This window comes from Rhopalosiphum padi, chromosome 1, assembly GCF_020882245.1.
Source record: "Rhopalosiphum padi isolate XX-2018 chromosome 1, ASM2088224v1, whole genome shotgun sequence".
NCBI lineage: Eukaryota > Metazoa > Arthropoda > Insecta > Hemiptera > Aphididae > Rhopalosiphum > Rhopalosiphum padi.
In genome coordinates, this window is record NC_083597.1 from 23,533,834 (window position 1) to 23,551,725 (window position 17,892).

The 17,892-nt window shown below is 27.3% G+C and overlaps 3 protein-coding genes across 3 annotated transcripts; 1 reads left to right on the top strand and 2 right to left on the bottom strand.

Moving 5' to 3' along the window:
• Window positions 1-1,203: 1,203 nt before the first annotated feature.
• On the bottom strand, window positions 1,204-8,156 carry LOC132918003 (muskelin). Its single transcript, XM_060979051.1, has 15 exons — window positions 7,819-8,156; window positions 6,073-6,142; window positions 5,845-5,987; window positions 5,560-5,761; window positions 5,303-5,495; window positions 4,995-5,242; window positions 4,806-4,919; window positions 4,568-4,734; window positions 4,305-4,494; window positions 4,047-4,241; window positions 3,902-3,981; window positions 2,354-2,465; window positions 2,108-2,247; window positions 1,949-2,051; window positions 1,204-1,672 (listed from the first exon to the last, which is right to left on the bottom strand). The coding sequence occupies exons 1-15, from the start codon at window positions 7,908-7,910 to the stop codon at window positions 1,508-1,510; spliced, it is 2,214 nt and encodes a 737-aa protein (XP_060835034.1). The 5' UTR covers window positions 7,911-8,156; the 3' UTR covers window positions 1,204-1,507.
• Window positions 8,157-8,299: 143 nt separating this feature from the next.
• On the top strand, window positions 8,300-12,482 carry LOC132918020 (actin-related protein 3). Its single transcript, XM_060979074.1, has 8 exons — window positions 8,300-8,528; window positions 8,657-8,837; window positions 8,906-9,062; window positions 9,504-9,661; window positions 11,176-11,493; window positions 11,549-11,767; window positions 11,826-11,909; window positions 11,996-12,482. Exons 1-8 carry the CDS (start codon window positions 8,485-8,487, stop codon window positions 12,089-12,091), a joined length of 1,257 nt encoding a protein of 418 aa, XP_060835057.1. The 5' UTR covers window positions 8,300-8,484; the 3' UTR covers window positions 12,092-12,482.
• Window positions 12,483-12,582: 100 nt separating this feature from the next.
• LOC132918010 (armadillo repeat-containing protein 8-like) lies at window positions 12,583-15,319 on the bottom strand. The gene is made up of 3 exons (XM_060979063.1): window positions 14,856-15,319; window positions 13,891-14,769; window positions 12,583-13,820 (listed from the first exon to the last, which is right to left on the bottom strand). Exons 1-3 carry the CDS (start codon window positions 15,036-15,038, stop codon window positions 12,885-12,887), a joined length of 1,998 nt encoding a protein of 665 aa, XP_060835046.1. The 5' UTR covers window positions 15,039-15,319; the 3' UTR covers window positions 12,583-12,884.
• Between the last annotated feature and the right edge of the window lie 2,573 nt (window positions 15,320-17,892).

Sequence of the window (17,892 nt, forward strand, 5' to 3'; positions counted from 1 at the left end):
ATTTGTTTTAAAATAAATACAAACAAAAGTGTAGTATATAATTTCATGTAGGTTCAATGGCACTAGGCAGTAGGTAAATAATTAATAATAATTATTAATAATTAATATGCCAATAAGGCTAAATAACTAATATTTACGGGTGGTCAGTAATAGAACCACATTTTATCTACCAGCTTCATATTAAATATTAGCTTAACTTTTACTACCCGGAGATTGGGCCACAAATTAAATTTATATTTTTAAAGTGTATCCAGAGATTGGATGTATAACACAAAAATAGATAAGTAGGTATGTAGCGTTTATTAACTATTTTTTTTTATATATATATAAAAATACAATTATTTTTTTAAACAATGTGATACGGATTTTAGAAATTAGAATCAATCATTTTCCCTTATTTGTATTTTTTAATTTCATTAAGAATATAATTTTTTCAAATTTCCTGGCTTTTAATGTTTCTACACTTCAAATTTAAATATAAACTTATGATTGAACTCTCAATAAAACTTATATTAAATATTTTTTTACACAAATTTAAAATTTAATGATTAGCCAATTCCCGGGCGCACATATTTAATTGTGCGTATCTCTACCTATAGTTGGGCTCATTAATTATATTTTGAGTTATAATAAATTGTGAAAACTGAAAAGTTTATAAGTACAAAATCAAATTATTTTATTTTTATAAAATTATAAGTAGATTAACAATATAACATAAACTATGTGCAAATAATAAATACATTTATTTTCAATGATAAAAATAAGAATCAATGTTTAGAGATCATATAAATAAAAATAATTGTCATTAATAAAGCTGGTATGATTCAATAAAAGCTATTTTGGTAAACATTTTAATCTTATATAAGGTATATAAAATTAAAAACATTAGACTAGTGAACATATTTTTAAAATTAAGATTAACAATATTTTAAAAATATTAATTTAAATTTACAAATTATCATTATAATAATTGTAAGAATCAAACCTAACAGTTAATTCTTAATAGTAATTTTTACATACAAATTTGACCTATTTGTAATAAAGGCATTATACAAAAAGTGACTAATTTATATTAGTGACAGAGGCAATGACGGAAATGAAAAAGACCATTTACAAAAGTCTAAATTATCCAACTACTATAAATTAATTTTCAAAGGACACTATATAAATATTTTACTCAAGTTTCAAAGAGTATTATACAAGTTAAATAATATTACTTAAAGTATTATTATTGCTTGTAAATGTTTAAATGATTACAAAAAATTACCAATTAATTTGGTAATTAACAAAATTTTAATGTCAAGTTCATTTTTGAAAAAATGCAGTAGCATTCATTTTTAATTTCAATGTCAATAATAATAATGGGACAAACTATGATGAAAATAAGTCGTATTTTCAATTAAAATAATACAAACTTAGATTAGAAAAATAACACATGGACAAAGGAACTAATAATATAATAAACAAAACAAATACAGTCAAAACTAAAATTTTAAACATGGTCTAGTTATAAGGAAATCAAATCGACTAAATTTTCTTGGGGTTGAACCATTGATTTAGGAAAAAACTCGCACAATTTTTCAAACAAACTACAACGCCACTTGTGTATTTGATCATTAAAATCACCAGTTTGGTTGTCATCTTTAAACAATAAAGCTGCAGTTCCCTGAAACTATTTTTCATTTGTTTAATTTGAGTTTAAATTTTTAAATTCAAACATCAAAAGTATTTATTAATTATACACTTTTACATGGGATGATATTTTGAGCGAATTTATACAAAATAAATAATTAATAGTTTTTATACAACTAATATACTAAGTAATATTAGTATATAAATCAATAGATAATATGAAAAAATGTATGACTATACATTTGGATAAAACAAAAATAAACTAAATTTAATGTACTTAAATGTTGATAATTTATTAGCTATCACTTTAACTTACTTCACGAGTTTGCTCTATGTCGGAATGATTAATTAGTTCTGATACGGAGGTTTGTAAAAATTGCATGGCAGCTACTTTATCTTTTTTCTTAATTTCTTGAAACCTATAAGGCATAATATTAAGGATATCCATTGTAGGAATATATTAACAAAAACTTACTTGAATTTCCGAATTAACAGTCTGCATTGAATGCTGATTTCTGAGTTAGTGCATCTGTATACTTTGAGTTCCCAAAAATCGTCTAATCTTAAATTTTGAGCATCAGCTCGTCCAGGATTTCCACCAAATAAATAGTGTGTCTTGATTGTAATATGAAAACATAATTTTGGTTAATTCAATATAATCAACATTATAGAAGACTGGGAAAAACATAATCAGTTAATTATTAATGATAGAAGCATCAACCTTATTCTTTTGATCATATACCAATTGATATGCAAAACGAGGACACGGTTCTAAATGTTGCATTCTATTCCAATATTGTTCATCAGCATTGTGATTTTTATAGATACAGATCCTATAAAAATTATAAAACTTACATTTGATTATTCATAGTAATATTAAATGTATATTAAAACATGGTTATTCATTTTAAAATACTACTACAGATATCAGTCTTGTAAAAGTATGATTTTTTAAGATGTTCTAATATTTTCTTTCTTTTGTTAAGCCATGTGGTGGTAGTTAATTTATTTTAGATTTTAACATAACTTAATGAGATTTAATCTAAATGTTGCCTAAATTTTTTTTTTTTTTTTTATTGATCTAAAAAACATCGGCTTCTTTGGCCATTAGTTTGACATTAACTTAAAATTAGTTTACAGGTATATTTAACTTTATATTTATTTTATTTTTAAGTCTATAGTTAAATTATCTAGAATCAAAATATCAAAACTATACCAAACTTTAAAATATAATAAATAAATAAATAAAGTATAAAAATAATTTACAACCCCAATAAGTTAGACCTGGATTTCTATACAATTTTTTTTATACATTCGACTTAGAATAATTCTAATTAAAAATAAACAAGTATATTTTTTATGTGTGGAATCCATTGATAAAATGTATGCTTACATATTTCTAAATAAACACATACCTATAAGTTGCAATGTTGCGTATTGTATAATAAAATAATTGAAACTTACTTAATTTGGTTAAAATATATATATATTGTATGTTTTTACATATAAGAAGTGATGCAGTAGAATATTTTTTTAGTATCTATATTGTTTCATATATGAGATAGTATCATACTATGGTATTAAACATAATCTTATTCGCTATTTTTTTCAAACTTATAATACATTTTTTTTATAATTTTTTTTTTTTTTGTATTATACCTACACAATGAATGAAATATAAAAATAAAATAAAATAATAAAAATCAATGTTAATGATATAAAATAATATTTGACAACGTATATTTACTATATAGTTGGTGATATCTGATTATATCATTAAATTTATTTACTGTCAAAATATAAATTCTATATTTATATTGAATATCATAGTACTTAGTTACAATAATAACAGAAACTATGTTTGACATATTATATATTATTCTGCATCACTATAACCACATTTGCAACATTAATTCAAAAACTTAATTACATATTTTATCAAATTTAACTGATTTTGATATTAAAAGATTTAATACATATTATTGACAAACATTAAGTTAAATTATGTAATAAAAATTTAATTAGGTAATAATAGAAAAGATAGTAAATATTTTATTAAAATGTTTGAATAACTATTCATTTTTATATTCATTTTATAAAAACATATTAAATGCATATTAATATACCACTAAAGCATATTTAAGATTTTTAATGCACATATTTCATTACTCTTTTAGGGCATTAAGTTGAGAGAAGGTTTTCTGATAAGTACACAGAAAAGTATCTTAGTTGTTATGCTATAGAATTAAATATAAATATATAGGTTTACCATTTATTTTGTTGAATAAAATATACCCAAAATGCATTTTGAACTTTATCCTCTTTGCGATCCTTGTCTTTACTAAGACTCTACATTAAAATAAGCAATTAAAATATAATTGATATAAGGTATAAGAAAAAATAATTATACTTACAGATAAAACATATATTTCATCATGATCAGTGTCAATTGTAGCACGCTGTGTATACCCTATGGGTGGCTTATCAACAGTTGATGGAATTGGCATTGATTGTGTTATCCCTGTTTCAATATCATACCATAGGAATTCTGGACATCTCTGTGCCCATTTTAGCCGCTGACCACCAAATATATATATCCGTCTCATTTTCTGTTAATAAACCAACTTCATTAGAGTATGTTTAATTATCATTAAAAAAAAAATAAAACATACTGAATGTAATAATAAAGAATGTCCTCCACGTGATGCTACCGACTGTGGGTTGTGTGTCACGAGTCCATTTTGGACTTTGATTTCGTGAAATGTGTCTGGCAGAATACAAGTCCATGTATTGGTTGGAACATGATATTTGTAAAAACCTGAAAAATCTGGATTGTTTTTTTGAGCTTCGTCAGAACTACATCTAAAATAAATAAAACAAATGTTATTTTTTTTTCTTTAAAATGTTATTGTTAAATTTTATAATTTGTTCAAACCTAGAAGAAGACGCTACCACCCTACCACCAAATACATAAATAGTTGATGATATAGAATCCATAACCATTTGGTGATCAAACAATAATTTGGGTCCACCCATTATACTTGTATCAGCACATATTAAAGTCCACTGATTCTGTTCAATGTCATAGACATAAAAATCACTCTAAAAAAAAAAACAGACATTTTAAGAACAAATATAGATACAAAATATTAATAATAAAATGATAATAATACCTGAGGGTAATCACCAATATATGACTGAGCTTCATAAAATCTTCCTAAAACAAAAATTTGTTTCCTTTCCATGTCAATACATACTTTATGACATGACCGTGGACTTGGTCCACCCTATGTAAAATACATTTTATTGGTTCAATAATTGTACACATAATTATTTGGCTAATAAAAATTAAATAATTTTACATGTTCTTCTACATTAGTTGAAATACAACGCCATATACCAGTTGCAATAGTAAAGCACCATAAATCGGATAAATCTTTATGTCCATCCCACCCACCAAGCAGATAAATAATTCCAGTGGCCGAATCAATACACATTTGATGACCTCCACGCATACATGGCCTTTTTTTAGCTGCATTATCATGTTCTTTAACTAAATTCCAAATAGGTTTGAAACTTTGACTCTTCATAAAACCTTCTAAAAAACCATCTAAAACAAATCATTGATTTTTATAGTAAAGTTTTAAATACTCAAGGAGTAAAGACTAACCATTTATTGCTTGATCCATTAAAATCTCAGTCATCTCATAATTTCCATGTGTAACTATTGTATCATATAGTTGTGATAAAAATGGGTGTTCTAAAGTTACATGTGAATTGTGTAAGAGAACATTGGCAGCTAGGTCATAATGATTTTGACGAAAATGTTTGAGACACAATCGAATTAATTTTTCTTCTCGAAACTAATAATAACATAATATTTTATAACAATTGAATAATAAATAATTATTTAATTTTAAAACATACTTGATGGAATCTAGTGATTTCACTGGATATAATATGAGAATCATCAATGCCATGTAACTCGACATACCAAAGACTGTAATTAAAATTTGAACCCCAGGATTCAAGAGGTTCTAATCTGATATATCTTACAGGTATCATTGCACTATTTTCAAGAGTATGACGTAAATTAAATGTTTCTAACTCGCTATTGTTGCTGAGACCACTACAACAAAAACAAGCAAAATAGTTAAAGTATAAATAAGAAACAAATGTTTAATACAAAGAAATTATATTTGTTGTTATCACCTATAAAGCAATTCAATCTTTGTATCATCTCCCAATCCACCGTAAACTTTAAATCTTTTTAAATTGCATACATGTGGTCGTTCATACTTGCCGAACTTTATATACTTTACAATGGAAGTGTTTTGTAGCTTCAAAACTAAATACTGTAAATTAATAAATAATTATTTTAAGTAAATTTGCAAAATAGATCTAATTTATATAATATGATGTAAATATTATTAATTGTACTTGAGGTGGACTATTGGACATTGAAGACCATCTAGAACTTTGATCTTCCTGATTATTTTGTAAAATATTTCTGTGAACATATAAAAACAGCAAATTTTATTTTAATACAAGCTACTCAAAATAAAATAATAATTTAAAAAAATCAGTTTTTTTATTTAAAATTAAAAGTTTACTCTACTAAAAATATCATTAGAACTACATCAGTTAATCTAGTCAAATTGGATTGATAATAACAACTTAAAAAATAATTTATTATCTATATGACATTGTCAATTTTGTAGAAATTAAAGGCTTTATGCAAGGTAAAAATATTGGAACAGTACCAAGATAAATACATTTTTTAAGGTTGAACCTTGTAGTACAATATACCTACCTAATAAATATGATGTATTTATCAAATTGTTAATTTGAGTAAAATGATAATTTTAGCTAATAATAATCAATAAATAAACATTAAATATTAAAAAATATAGATTATATATACAAATAGATTGCTTTATTTTTTTAGTTAAAATTTAAATAATAATAAAGATAAAAATTATTTTTATAGTATATACCCCTCAACAGGCAAGGCCAGTCACCCATAACCAAAACTATTTTTAAAGTACTTCTCTCTATAAAATATTATTGATAATCGGTTCTCCCCAGTGGCGTAATTGTGGGGGGGCAAGAGGGGGCACTTGCCCCCCCTGACAATTTTTTGAAAGCTAAAGGTATATATTTTAACCGTGGGGGAGGGGTGGAGGGGTTTTGATAATAATAAATATATTACATTCATTATACATTGCCCCCCCAAGATTTTTTCCCAGTTACGCCACTGGTTCTCCCCCTCTATACCCTTCTTTTTTTTATTCAAACCAAATAGATTCTTAATTTTTTTTATTATCAAAATTAAAAAGTGTATAAATAAATTGTATACTCTTTTTGTACATAAATGTTTGTATTATAGACATATACCTGTGTAAAAATGTTTTCAAGGTGAAAAATGAAATAAACAATACTTTTTAAATATTTGTAAAAATGAATAAAAAATACTTGGGTCATCCGTGACCAGTTTTGTCTCTTTCTGTAAGATTATAGCCTTGCCTGTCAAAGGATACAAATATATTTAAAACTGATTAAATATTACTATAATTTGAAACTAACTATACAGTGTATTATGAGTCATGACGTACATTTTTTTTGTACCTACTAACCTTGAGGTAAGAAATATATGATAAAATACACAATTATTAGAAACACAAATAATTTATTCAGAAGTAAATTCATAAAATTAGGTAGGTGTATAACATGTAAAGTAGGTAGGTCGTAGGTACCTAAGAATTTAGAAAAATATATTAGTATATTTACTTCAAAAGAGAAATTTTTTTTATAGCTCAACAATCAGTTGATTTATTTATTATCTACATTTATAATAGTTAACAATTATTATAACAAAAATATGACCAATGCTAAGTAAATTTGTATATCATTTTAATACAATCATAAAGTACACAATATACATAATACTCTACAGTCTACAGAATATAATTCATTGAAGCGAGCTTATTGAAAACATAATCATATTATCAAGTTGAAACAAGTGTTGAAATAACTATTTTCTGGCAAATACTTACACATTAAAAGATTTTTAATGAAAACAAACTTTACAAATGAGAAAGGGTAACAACTTAAATATATATTATGGGCATTCGGTTAATATTATTTAATGAATAAACAATAAGTGTAATGGTAAGCTGTCCTTACTCTGGTACGTAAGTCGGCAAGTAACTCGAATAGGAATGTATGGAATACGATAACTTCTTGCACGAATTGAAACTGGTAGAAGGTTCGTCCATTTTCTGAACACAAATGACGACGGTGGTGATGGACAAATTCGGAATATCTATTAGTTGATTTTATTTAGGAACACTAATCAAGACTCGAAAGAAGTTACGTCAGTTTGAGACGAGTAGACGATCGTGCCCACATATTCTATCTATTATAATGTATATTGTATTTCATACTTATTGTACTTTAATAATAGACAGTTAAGTGTCTAAAAGGGTAATTCCGTCAAAATGTACAAAAACAACAAATAAAACTGATTAAAATACTATCAATAATGATAATGGATTTGTGGTATTTCGCTTTGATAATAGTCCTTTTTACTCATCCATGACCAGATAATCATGGTACTGTGCGGTATTAACAGCGTTTATCAGTAAAAATGTCATTCGGGCCCACAGATATAGATAATGATTATTGTTGGACTTGTATAGTCCGATATACGTGAAAATAATCAAACAATCTCAACAATTAAACGACTTACGACTCGTTTACCTTATTATTTTTAGTTTCTTTTACAAGATTCTTTTCTTATTTTGAGGTGACTATCTGTCAGAGCAATTCAATTCAACCGCCGCCGACGACATGCTAGGCAGACTTCCACCATGCGTCATCGATGTGGGAACTGGGTGAGTACCGGTTGGCCCATCCCTCAGTTCATAATAATATTATTTCATTCTGCCGTATTGCCCTGGGCATCATCGCCCTCTCTCATACTTAACAATTACAAGTTGCTAATGATATTATTGATGTTCAGGTATACCAAGTTGGGATTCGCTCCCAACAAAGAGCCGCAGATGATAATACCATCGGCGATTGCCATCAAGGAGTCAGCCAAGGTAGGTGATCAGACAGTTAGACGGCTGACAAAAGGTGTGGAAGATTTGGATTTCTACATAGGAGATGAAGCATTTGATGCCAAGGGTTATTCCATTAAAGTACTTACATTTAAAAATCACTAGAAAAATAAAAACAAAATTTTAACTGGTTTAATTAAATTTTATAGTATCCAGTGAGGCATGGTTTGATTGAAGACTGGGATTTGATGGAAAGATTTTTAGAACACTGTATCTTTAAATATTTAAGAGCTGAGCCTGAAGATCATCATTTTTTATTAACCGAACCACCATTAAACACTCCAGAAAATCGTGAATATACTGCAGGTAATTAAACTTAAATAGAACAGTTAGTTGTACACTATTTTTTACTAAATTACAAATATAAAACATACCAAATTTGTGTTCAGTAGCATCGGTTTTATGTTGTTAAATTTAATATTAGAGTAACTTGACCTATAATAAAAATTAAAGAGAATATCTGCTTTGGCATTAGTGCTTTTTTAATATTTTAATTTTTAAGTTATATATTAGAAAATATTACAAATTATAAACTTATATCTAGCTTAAAAATTAAAATATCAAAAAAAGTCTATGCTTGAATGCTTGAACACAGATAATGTTCTAATCTTTAACTTTTATAATAGGTCAATTTTTACTTACAACACACAATGGAGACAACCATAAGGATCTAGCATCCTCTTAATTAAATAATAATAAATACTATGAATTTGTTATAAATTAAATTAAATTTTTACTTTTTGCTAGAAATAATGTTTGAAACATTCAATGTTCCTGGTCTTTATATTGCTGTACAAGCTGTATTAGCATTATCTGCTTCATGGAAATCTCGGCCACTACATGAACGTATACTGACAGGCCTTGTGGTGGATAGTGGTGATGGTGTAACTCATATAATTCCAGTAGTAAGTATTTTATTATTCTTATTAGTTATTACTGCAATACAATTGATAAGGCATAGTTAATTTTGTCTTTTATATTTATAAAACATTATGTATTTATTGTTTGTTTCTTTTTTAATAATTCTTTCTAAGCTTCATTTACTTAATTTTATTTAAACTAAAAAATAAAAACTTGTATGAATATTTTAGGATAACTAAAACATATTTAATTTTATTATGTGCGGCTCTGCTTGTAACCCAGGTATTGTTATATGATGTAGTGTTTTAATTAATTTAAGAAAATTGTTATAAATTGAAATAAAACAGTTTTTATTGAATAAAAACAGAAGTTCAAGTATAATGGTACAATATTTATGTGGTATGAAGATGCTTGGAATTCAACATTTATAGAACATCTAAATATTCTGTACTAAGAATTCCCTTTTTATTGTGCCCTACATACCCTTTTTTCTTGACAGTCTTCAATAGTTTTGCATTTTAGCCAATGCTTTTGTTATTTTTCATATTCACAGTTGTTAGATCGTCATTTGCAATGTGAGAGGCACTTCAATGAGTATTGGACAGATCATCCTAGGTTTGCAAATCTAATTATTACTTCTATTTTAATCTACAACCTTTTCATGATAAATATTATTTTTGATTTATGTTGTTTTTTGTAAAAGTATTGAGTGTTTACATACTAACATACCATTTATTAATCTTAAGTTTCTAATAAATTCTGTGAAACCATGAGTCCATAATAATCTTAGACTATATTATGTGTTAATTGTATATTCCTCACACTTTTAAAAACATTTTGCATTGTAGGATTTATGATAAAAAAATTGATTAGAAAAAAACATTTTAAATTAAAATCTACATTAATTTTTACTTTATGCTTGGTTAAAGTGATATTATTGTATAAAATATTTTATTAAGTTTTTCTAGTTTTCATTAATTGCATTTTAATGGCAATTAAACAAAATTTATGTATAAACAGTTTTGGAATATTGTATTTTTATTATTACTAAATAAATGTGGTTTATTGATTTGATATATTTCCATATCTTCAGTTAAACAAATTTAGTCTTGTATTACATATATTTACAATGAATGTCTTGCTTGCATTTTTCTACATTTAGTAATTTTATGTTTATGTGGTAAATTATCCCAAATAAAATAAACTGTGATGTTCTCCATTTGAACGAAATAATTATAATATATTTATCTAAAACCTAAGTGATAAACTAATAACTATTACAAGACAAATAAATAATAAAACTTTATTTAATATATATCTTACAAACTTTTGATAACTTACTGTTATATAACAACCAAATTCACTTACAATTATTTTATATCATGAAAAATATTTCTTATAGTATTTTCTGTGCACTGAGATAATATAAGTACATAGTAACTGAAACTGATTTTTCCCTATCCTAATTGAATCAGAAAAATAGGTTAAATGTTGATAGAAAAGGGAAAGATTGGTTTCAGCCAAAATTGTATGTATTAATTACTTTTTATGATTTCAGGCTGAAGGCTACGTAATTGGTAGTTGCATTAAACACATACCAATAGCTGGCCGTAATATAACATATTTTATTCAATCATTGTTGAGAGAAAGAGAAATTGGTATTCCACCAGAACAAAGTTTGGAGACAGCTAAAGCAATTAAAGAGCGTTACTCCTATATATGTCCAGATATTGCCAAAGAATTTGCCAAGTATGATTCAGAGCCATCAAAATGGTTAAGAAAATATGATGGCATTAACAGTGTGACTAAGCAACCATTTTCTGTAGATGTTGGATATGAACGGTTCTTGGGACCAGAAATTTTCTTCCATCCTGAAGTATGTATTCTTCTTCTTTTGTCATAAAGGAGTTTATAATTCTGTTATTTTATAGTTTTCAAATCCCGATTTTACTACTCCCATATCCGAAATGGTTGACACAGTTATTCAAAATTGTCCGATTGATGTGCGTCGTCCATTGTATGATAATATTGTTTTATCCGGAGGTTCAACTATGTTTAAAGACTTCGGTAGACGTCTTCAGAGAGACATCAAACGTGTGGTTGATGCTAGATTGAAACGTAGTGAAAAAATAGCTGGAGATAATTTAAAAGTAAATATTATCAAAACACTATTTATACAAACAGCTCATAATATCTTTTAATGTTTAGCCCAAACCTATTGACGTTCAAGTGTATACTCACAACATGCAAAGATATGCTGTTTGGTTTGGCGGCAGTATGTTAGCTTCTTCAGTACGTGCACATTTTTAATTATATCTTTTTCAGTTAATGTTTCATAAACACAATTTATTGATTTTTTTTTTTATTCATTCTTTTAGCCTGAGTTCTATACAGTGTGCCATTCGAAAAAAGATTACGAAGAATATGGGCCGAGTATATGTCGACATAATCCTGTATTTGGAACAATGATGTAGTCTTTCTTCATGACTGGATTACAATAATTTAAATTTATAAAAAAAAAATCATATATTATTAATTATTATTTATTTATATATTTATATATATACATATAATTTTTTTTACTTATTACAAATAAAAATTATTATAATTTACTTATAATTTATTATAAATTATTTTCAATTTATGTGCATTCAGTAATTGAATATGGGTGCTCAATACTAATTTTGTATTTTTTTGTATTGTTATTTGCAACGATCATAATATAGGCTAAAATATTGCCAATTTATGGACTTTAGGATTAAATGTGCATACAGGATTTAACATAGGATATTCATGTATATGTAAAAATTTCTCTTCCAAATAACGATTCCTTTGTTGAAATAAATTATGAATATTATTAATTTATATTTTGTCTTTTCATAACCTCACACTCAAATAATGTTTCATAAACATAAATTATCTCTATATATATTATACTGGGCAAGAAAAATAATTAGAGTACAAATATTAAATTAGATTTAGTTTAATCATATGATGAAAACAAAATATTTATCAGCTAAATTAAAATAATTAACAAATAATAATGAATATGATAAAAAAAAAATTATACAATAGATTTATAAGAATCAAAAGAAATTTTTTACAAATGTTTATAATAACATTGCCTTTCACAATTTATTATTTATATTAAATAAAACAAGATTACAATAAATTGTTATTGAAGGCTTTATTTTTAATGAAAGGATGAATAAATAAACATTTTGCTTACACGCCAACAGAAGGCGGTAAGTTGTAACAGCTGATTTGTCAAGAGTCTGAAAACTGGGTCAATGCAGTTTTTACTTTGTCAAACAACAATGAATCCGATGTTGTAATCAATTGCTGCAAAAGTTTAAAAATGCCCATTTCTTTTAATTTGGCTTGTCTGTCAGCTGCACCACTATCTTCTTTCCACACAAGATTAGAAACACAAAATATTGCTGCAGCTTGTAATTTTGCATTACAATTTGTCATGTATTCTTGTATTTTTTTCAGAATCTCGTTATTTCTCATTATGTAATCTTTAGCTATGTCACCGTCAGCAATGTTGGCTAAAATACACAATGCTTGTTCCTTTACCTCCGGCAAATGATCGCCTTCGAGAATCATCATCACTGCCTGTATTATATCACCACCGCAGAGGTTCATTATATAGTCGATGTGAGGTTTTGTCGAAAGCAAATTTCTTAACAGTCCTAATGTTTTCATTAGAATGTTGATATGAGAATCAGACAACAAATTGAATATTTGGTCAGTTCCCAAAGTACTTAGGATTTGTGATTTTATTTTTTGTTCTGCTTGGAATGCCATATTCATTAATGCCCATATACCATTAAGTCTTAATGAATGATCATCTCGTTTAGTTAAACTGCAAAATAGTTCTATAGCTCCTGACTCTAAGATTGGTTCTTTGGATGGTGAAAATTCTAATAAAAGGTTACATAGTGTGGAAGAGGTGACACTCAGAATTTCATCTGAAGCACCTTCTAATAATGTCATTAAAGGTTTCCAAACTGAATGATCTTGAAAAGTTGTACGTAGTTGCTGGACAGAACGTGACAAAGAATGTAAACATCGAACAGCAGCCAATTGCACTTTAGGGCTAGGATCTTTCAGACCTAAAACTATATGATCAATTAAATTGTCAGTTTCAATTATACGCTTACGAATTTCTTCATCATTTGCCCCAAGAGATGCAAATACCTAAAACATACATGATTATAAATACTCAAAAATTTTAAAGAATTAGAAAAAAATTATGATTTATTTTTACTTTGAAAGCAGCTTGTTTCATTTCTTTAGACCTATGTTCTCCATAAGTGCCACCATATTCCCCCAAAGGATGTGCAGGATAATTCACAAACTCTGCTAGAGTTTGTAACAAGTGATTTGATATACTTGCTAATGACTGAAGTTCAGCATCATCCTCAATAAGTACAGCTAAAATTTCAGCTGCTTCAACACGATGTTCCCATTTTTGATCATTTTGACATAAGCGCACAAGAGTTGGTAATGCTCCAAACATTACTTTAGAATCATTTACTTCTAATGCTCCTGCTCTATAGAGACACGTTATGCATTTTGATGCGGCTAAACGCATACTAGTTGGTCGATCACCACCTCGCATTGAGTCTAACATTTCTGGCATTGTCTTGCCATTATATTCAGTCTCTTCTAAAGCTGCAGAAATCATTGGGTTATCTTGGCAAACACGAGCAAAACATTTCAACGTGGCAATGGATAAATCGTCCAGTTCAGTGTTCAATAGATTAGCCAAAATAAAACCGATTCCTTCTTCCCATAGTATATTTTGATGAGCTGTTGTCCGACAAGAATAAGATAGTATAGACATGGCACAAATACTGTTGCTAATAGAATCTTCAATAGTTTTAATCAGCTTTCTTATAATGGCTACATCACTAAACACTACGGAATAATCAGAAAAAGGAAATTGTAAAATGGTACATATGCAACGAAGACATGCTTCTGTAAATTTTGGTTCATCGTCCATGAGGAAAGCATTGAATATATATGTCACAACATTTGCATCCACCAGTGCCTTAACTTGGTCTTCAGTTCCTTTGGCCAATGAGCCAAGTATTACTACAGTTTCTAGACGGATATCTGGTGTTTTTGATTGGTCGGGTAACACCTAAAAAAGAATAATAAATATTGCATTGATGAATCGAGTAAAAGTGCCTGAAAGGAATTTTCATTTTCAGTTTTATAATGAATTACCTGCAAAAGCCTGGGTAGTATGCCGTTGGCGATAACTATTCCCTTTTGCTTGTTGCTACCCATGATGGAGTTCTTTACGAAATTGAGCGCCTGATAGCATTTTGCGTTGTCTTGCGTGTACAGGTTGTCGATGTAGTAACGAGACGTTTCAGCATTCATGACGAATATCGGATGTGGAACCATAATAACAATATCAATGATGACAGTAATAATGTATTATTATTATTGTGATTTTGTCGTCAGTCTTTCAGTTCGGTCAGAGCGGCAATCGTCAACGTATCGTCGCAAATAGGACCACCATTGAAATCTGAGAGTAAGAAACTGGTTACGGGGACGAAAAAATACGAATCATGTACCAAAAAAAATCGATGGCCCCGAAAACGAATCGCTTTGATATAGAAAATAGTTATATTGAAAATTGGAAAACTTCAATAATCTCGCAAAATAATATAACAACGATAACAGCTTTAATATTTCTTTTGTTATCTAAACACGGAATATTTGCAAACTTTGAGATTATGGTAATAACCAACGTTGTGGTAACAATAACCCAACATTCGTGACAATATTACAATAAGTAACTCGGTCTGTTCACAGAGTAAACAAAAAATTAGTAGTTTCTTGAGTTTTTTCCTTTATTTTATTATTTTACATTATTGTATAAATAATAACACCTATTTAAATAATCAATTAAATTTGAGAAGGTACAAAAACTGCATTGGTCGATTCATAAAGAAATATTAGATCATACCTAATCAAAGCAACTTATAAAGTTCCTTACTATATTTTTTTTATTTTATATAACTTAAGATTTGTTAACCAATTAACAAATAACATTTATTTATATATATAAATAAACTTTAAAAACTGTGATTTCATTTATATCGTTCAAGTACCTACTAAGTAGTTTAACCCAATAACCCATTAATTTAATAGAAGTGCGTCCAATTTAATTATAGTTCCTACCTACCTAACCACAAATTTGATATACATTTATATACAGTGCTTGAATTATAGGTGGACGTTTTGTGATTTATTTGAAACGGAACGTTGGGAACGCAACATTTACTACTTAGGTTTAGTGAATTCATAAATAATCAGTTTTTCTGATGCAAATTATACCTATATAACCTATAGCCATAATATTTGTACATTTGTATCGACTATGAAAAAAAAATGATTGTAAAATTCCTTAACGTAAAATATAATGATAAGAAAGTATTATGCCCTTTGACCATATAAACTAAGTTTATTTTTTACTTAGTTTATATGGTCGAAGATTACGAGTATGCTCACAGAAGTATAAATACATTAAATCTGTGATTATTCCATAAATAATAAATATTATATTTATTGGATTGATATAATCGTAATATAAATTATAATTGAATGATATAATAAATAATAAAATTAATAAGTGTTTATACAATTTAATGATTTTTTGGGATTATGGGTGGCTGAAGGGAGGGAATTTGCCCCCCAACGGTAATATGACAGTAAATTTTGTATGGAACGCTCGTTCTATCCAATATCCACTGAGTGTCTGAGTCCCCCTTTTAGTTTTTTTTCCAAATCAAACACTGCATGTAGGTATACTACCTAGTCAGCGTAGAAAGACGCGTTAGAGCCCTTGGCAATCTTAGAAAAAAGCGCTTTTACCGATTAAAAAATTTGACAAATGTACCATGTACGCAATATACTCGTTAATAACAATAATTAATGAAACACTAATGGAAAAATTTGGTATTTTCTTTATGTTATTTTCATAACTTAATTATTAAATTCACACGTAGTGTGTATGAATAAACAAAATCGTACACAGAAAATTTCGTTTTCTAAGTAGAATAAAAATACTATTTTTGTAGGCATACTTCGTCACACTCCTTGCTACGCTATTGAGCACTGGCTATATTCTATACCTTTTAATACTTACTTATCTCTATAGTACTATATTAAGTAGTTGATATATTATTTCTTATTGTAGTATATATTGGTAGCAAGGCCGTAACTGGGAGGAGGGTCCACAGGGTTCACCCCCTCCCGACATTTTTTTTCAGTTACGGCCTTGATTGGTAGTACATATTATATAATAATATAAAACGTAAACTATTTACAATTTATTCATATTTTACATTATAATTTATTATAAATGCTAATAAAATAATAAACTGGCTAAATAATGTTTGTTATTAATTTTCCTTTAATAAGGAACTAATAAACTATATACCTATTGGCTATTAAACTATGTATTTCTTATTTATTTTTTATTTTGTTCAAAAACATTTAAATAATATTATACATCAGTTTTTGTTTTCATAAATAATATTTATATTTCTTCCACTCTTCGATTAATGTTCTTATTTATATAGTTTATAAAAGTTTTCTGCAACTCTTTTTAACTTTCCTTGTTTCTTTTTTTAGAAATTGTAGTTTATTCTAAATATACGAAAATAAATCGTAAATCATTACATTGTTTTAGCTTCATAAATAGCACACATCGACAATGAATACGATTCTTATTCTTCAAAATATACAGATTCGGAATAGTTTTATGTATTTATACCTCAATGGGTTCAATGTTACATAACAGTTAAACTTTAAACGTACACGATGGAAAAATTATTGCGAGTCCATGTGGTGGTAAGAAATTAGTAATTACTTATATATTTTAATAATATAGCCTTGGCAGAGTCGGATTGGCTCGACGAGTTATACCGAGTAAAACTCGTTGGGCGGTGACGATTTCCAAAATCAAACGTTCATGTCATGAGGAGCCGCTGATCGAAAATATATTAAAAATATAAAAAAAAAAATTAAAAAAATTGATGAAATAGAGATTAAATGTTGGACTCGCACAAACTATAATACATGGTTGAAGGTTGTTGTCTGTTGATTTTAAAACTCGGTGAGCTGAATTTGTCCAATCCGGACCTAAATCTTGGTTAGTACAGCTAAGTTAAACTAGGTATCTACCTAATTAAAGTAAGATAATTTTATGTATTTTGTAAATATATATTTATGTATATAGACTTATTGA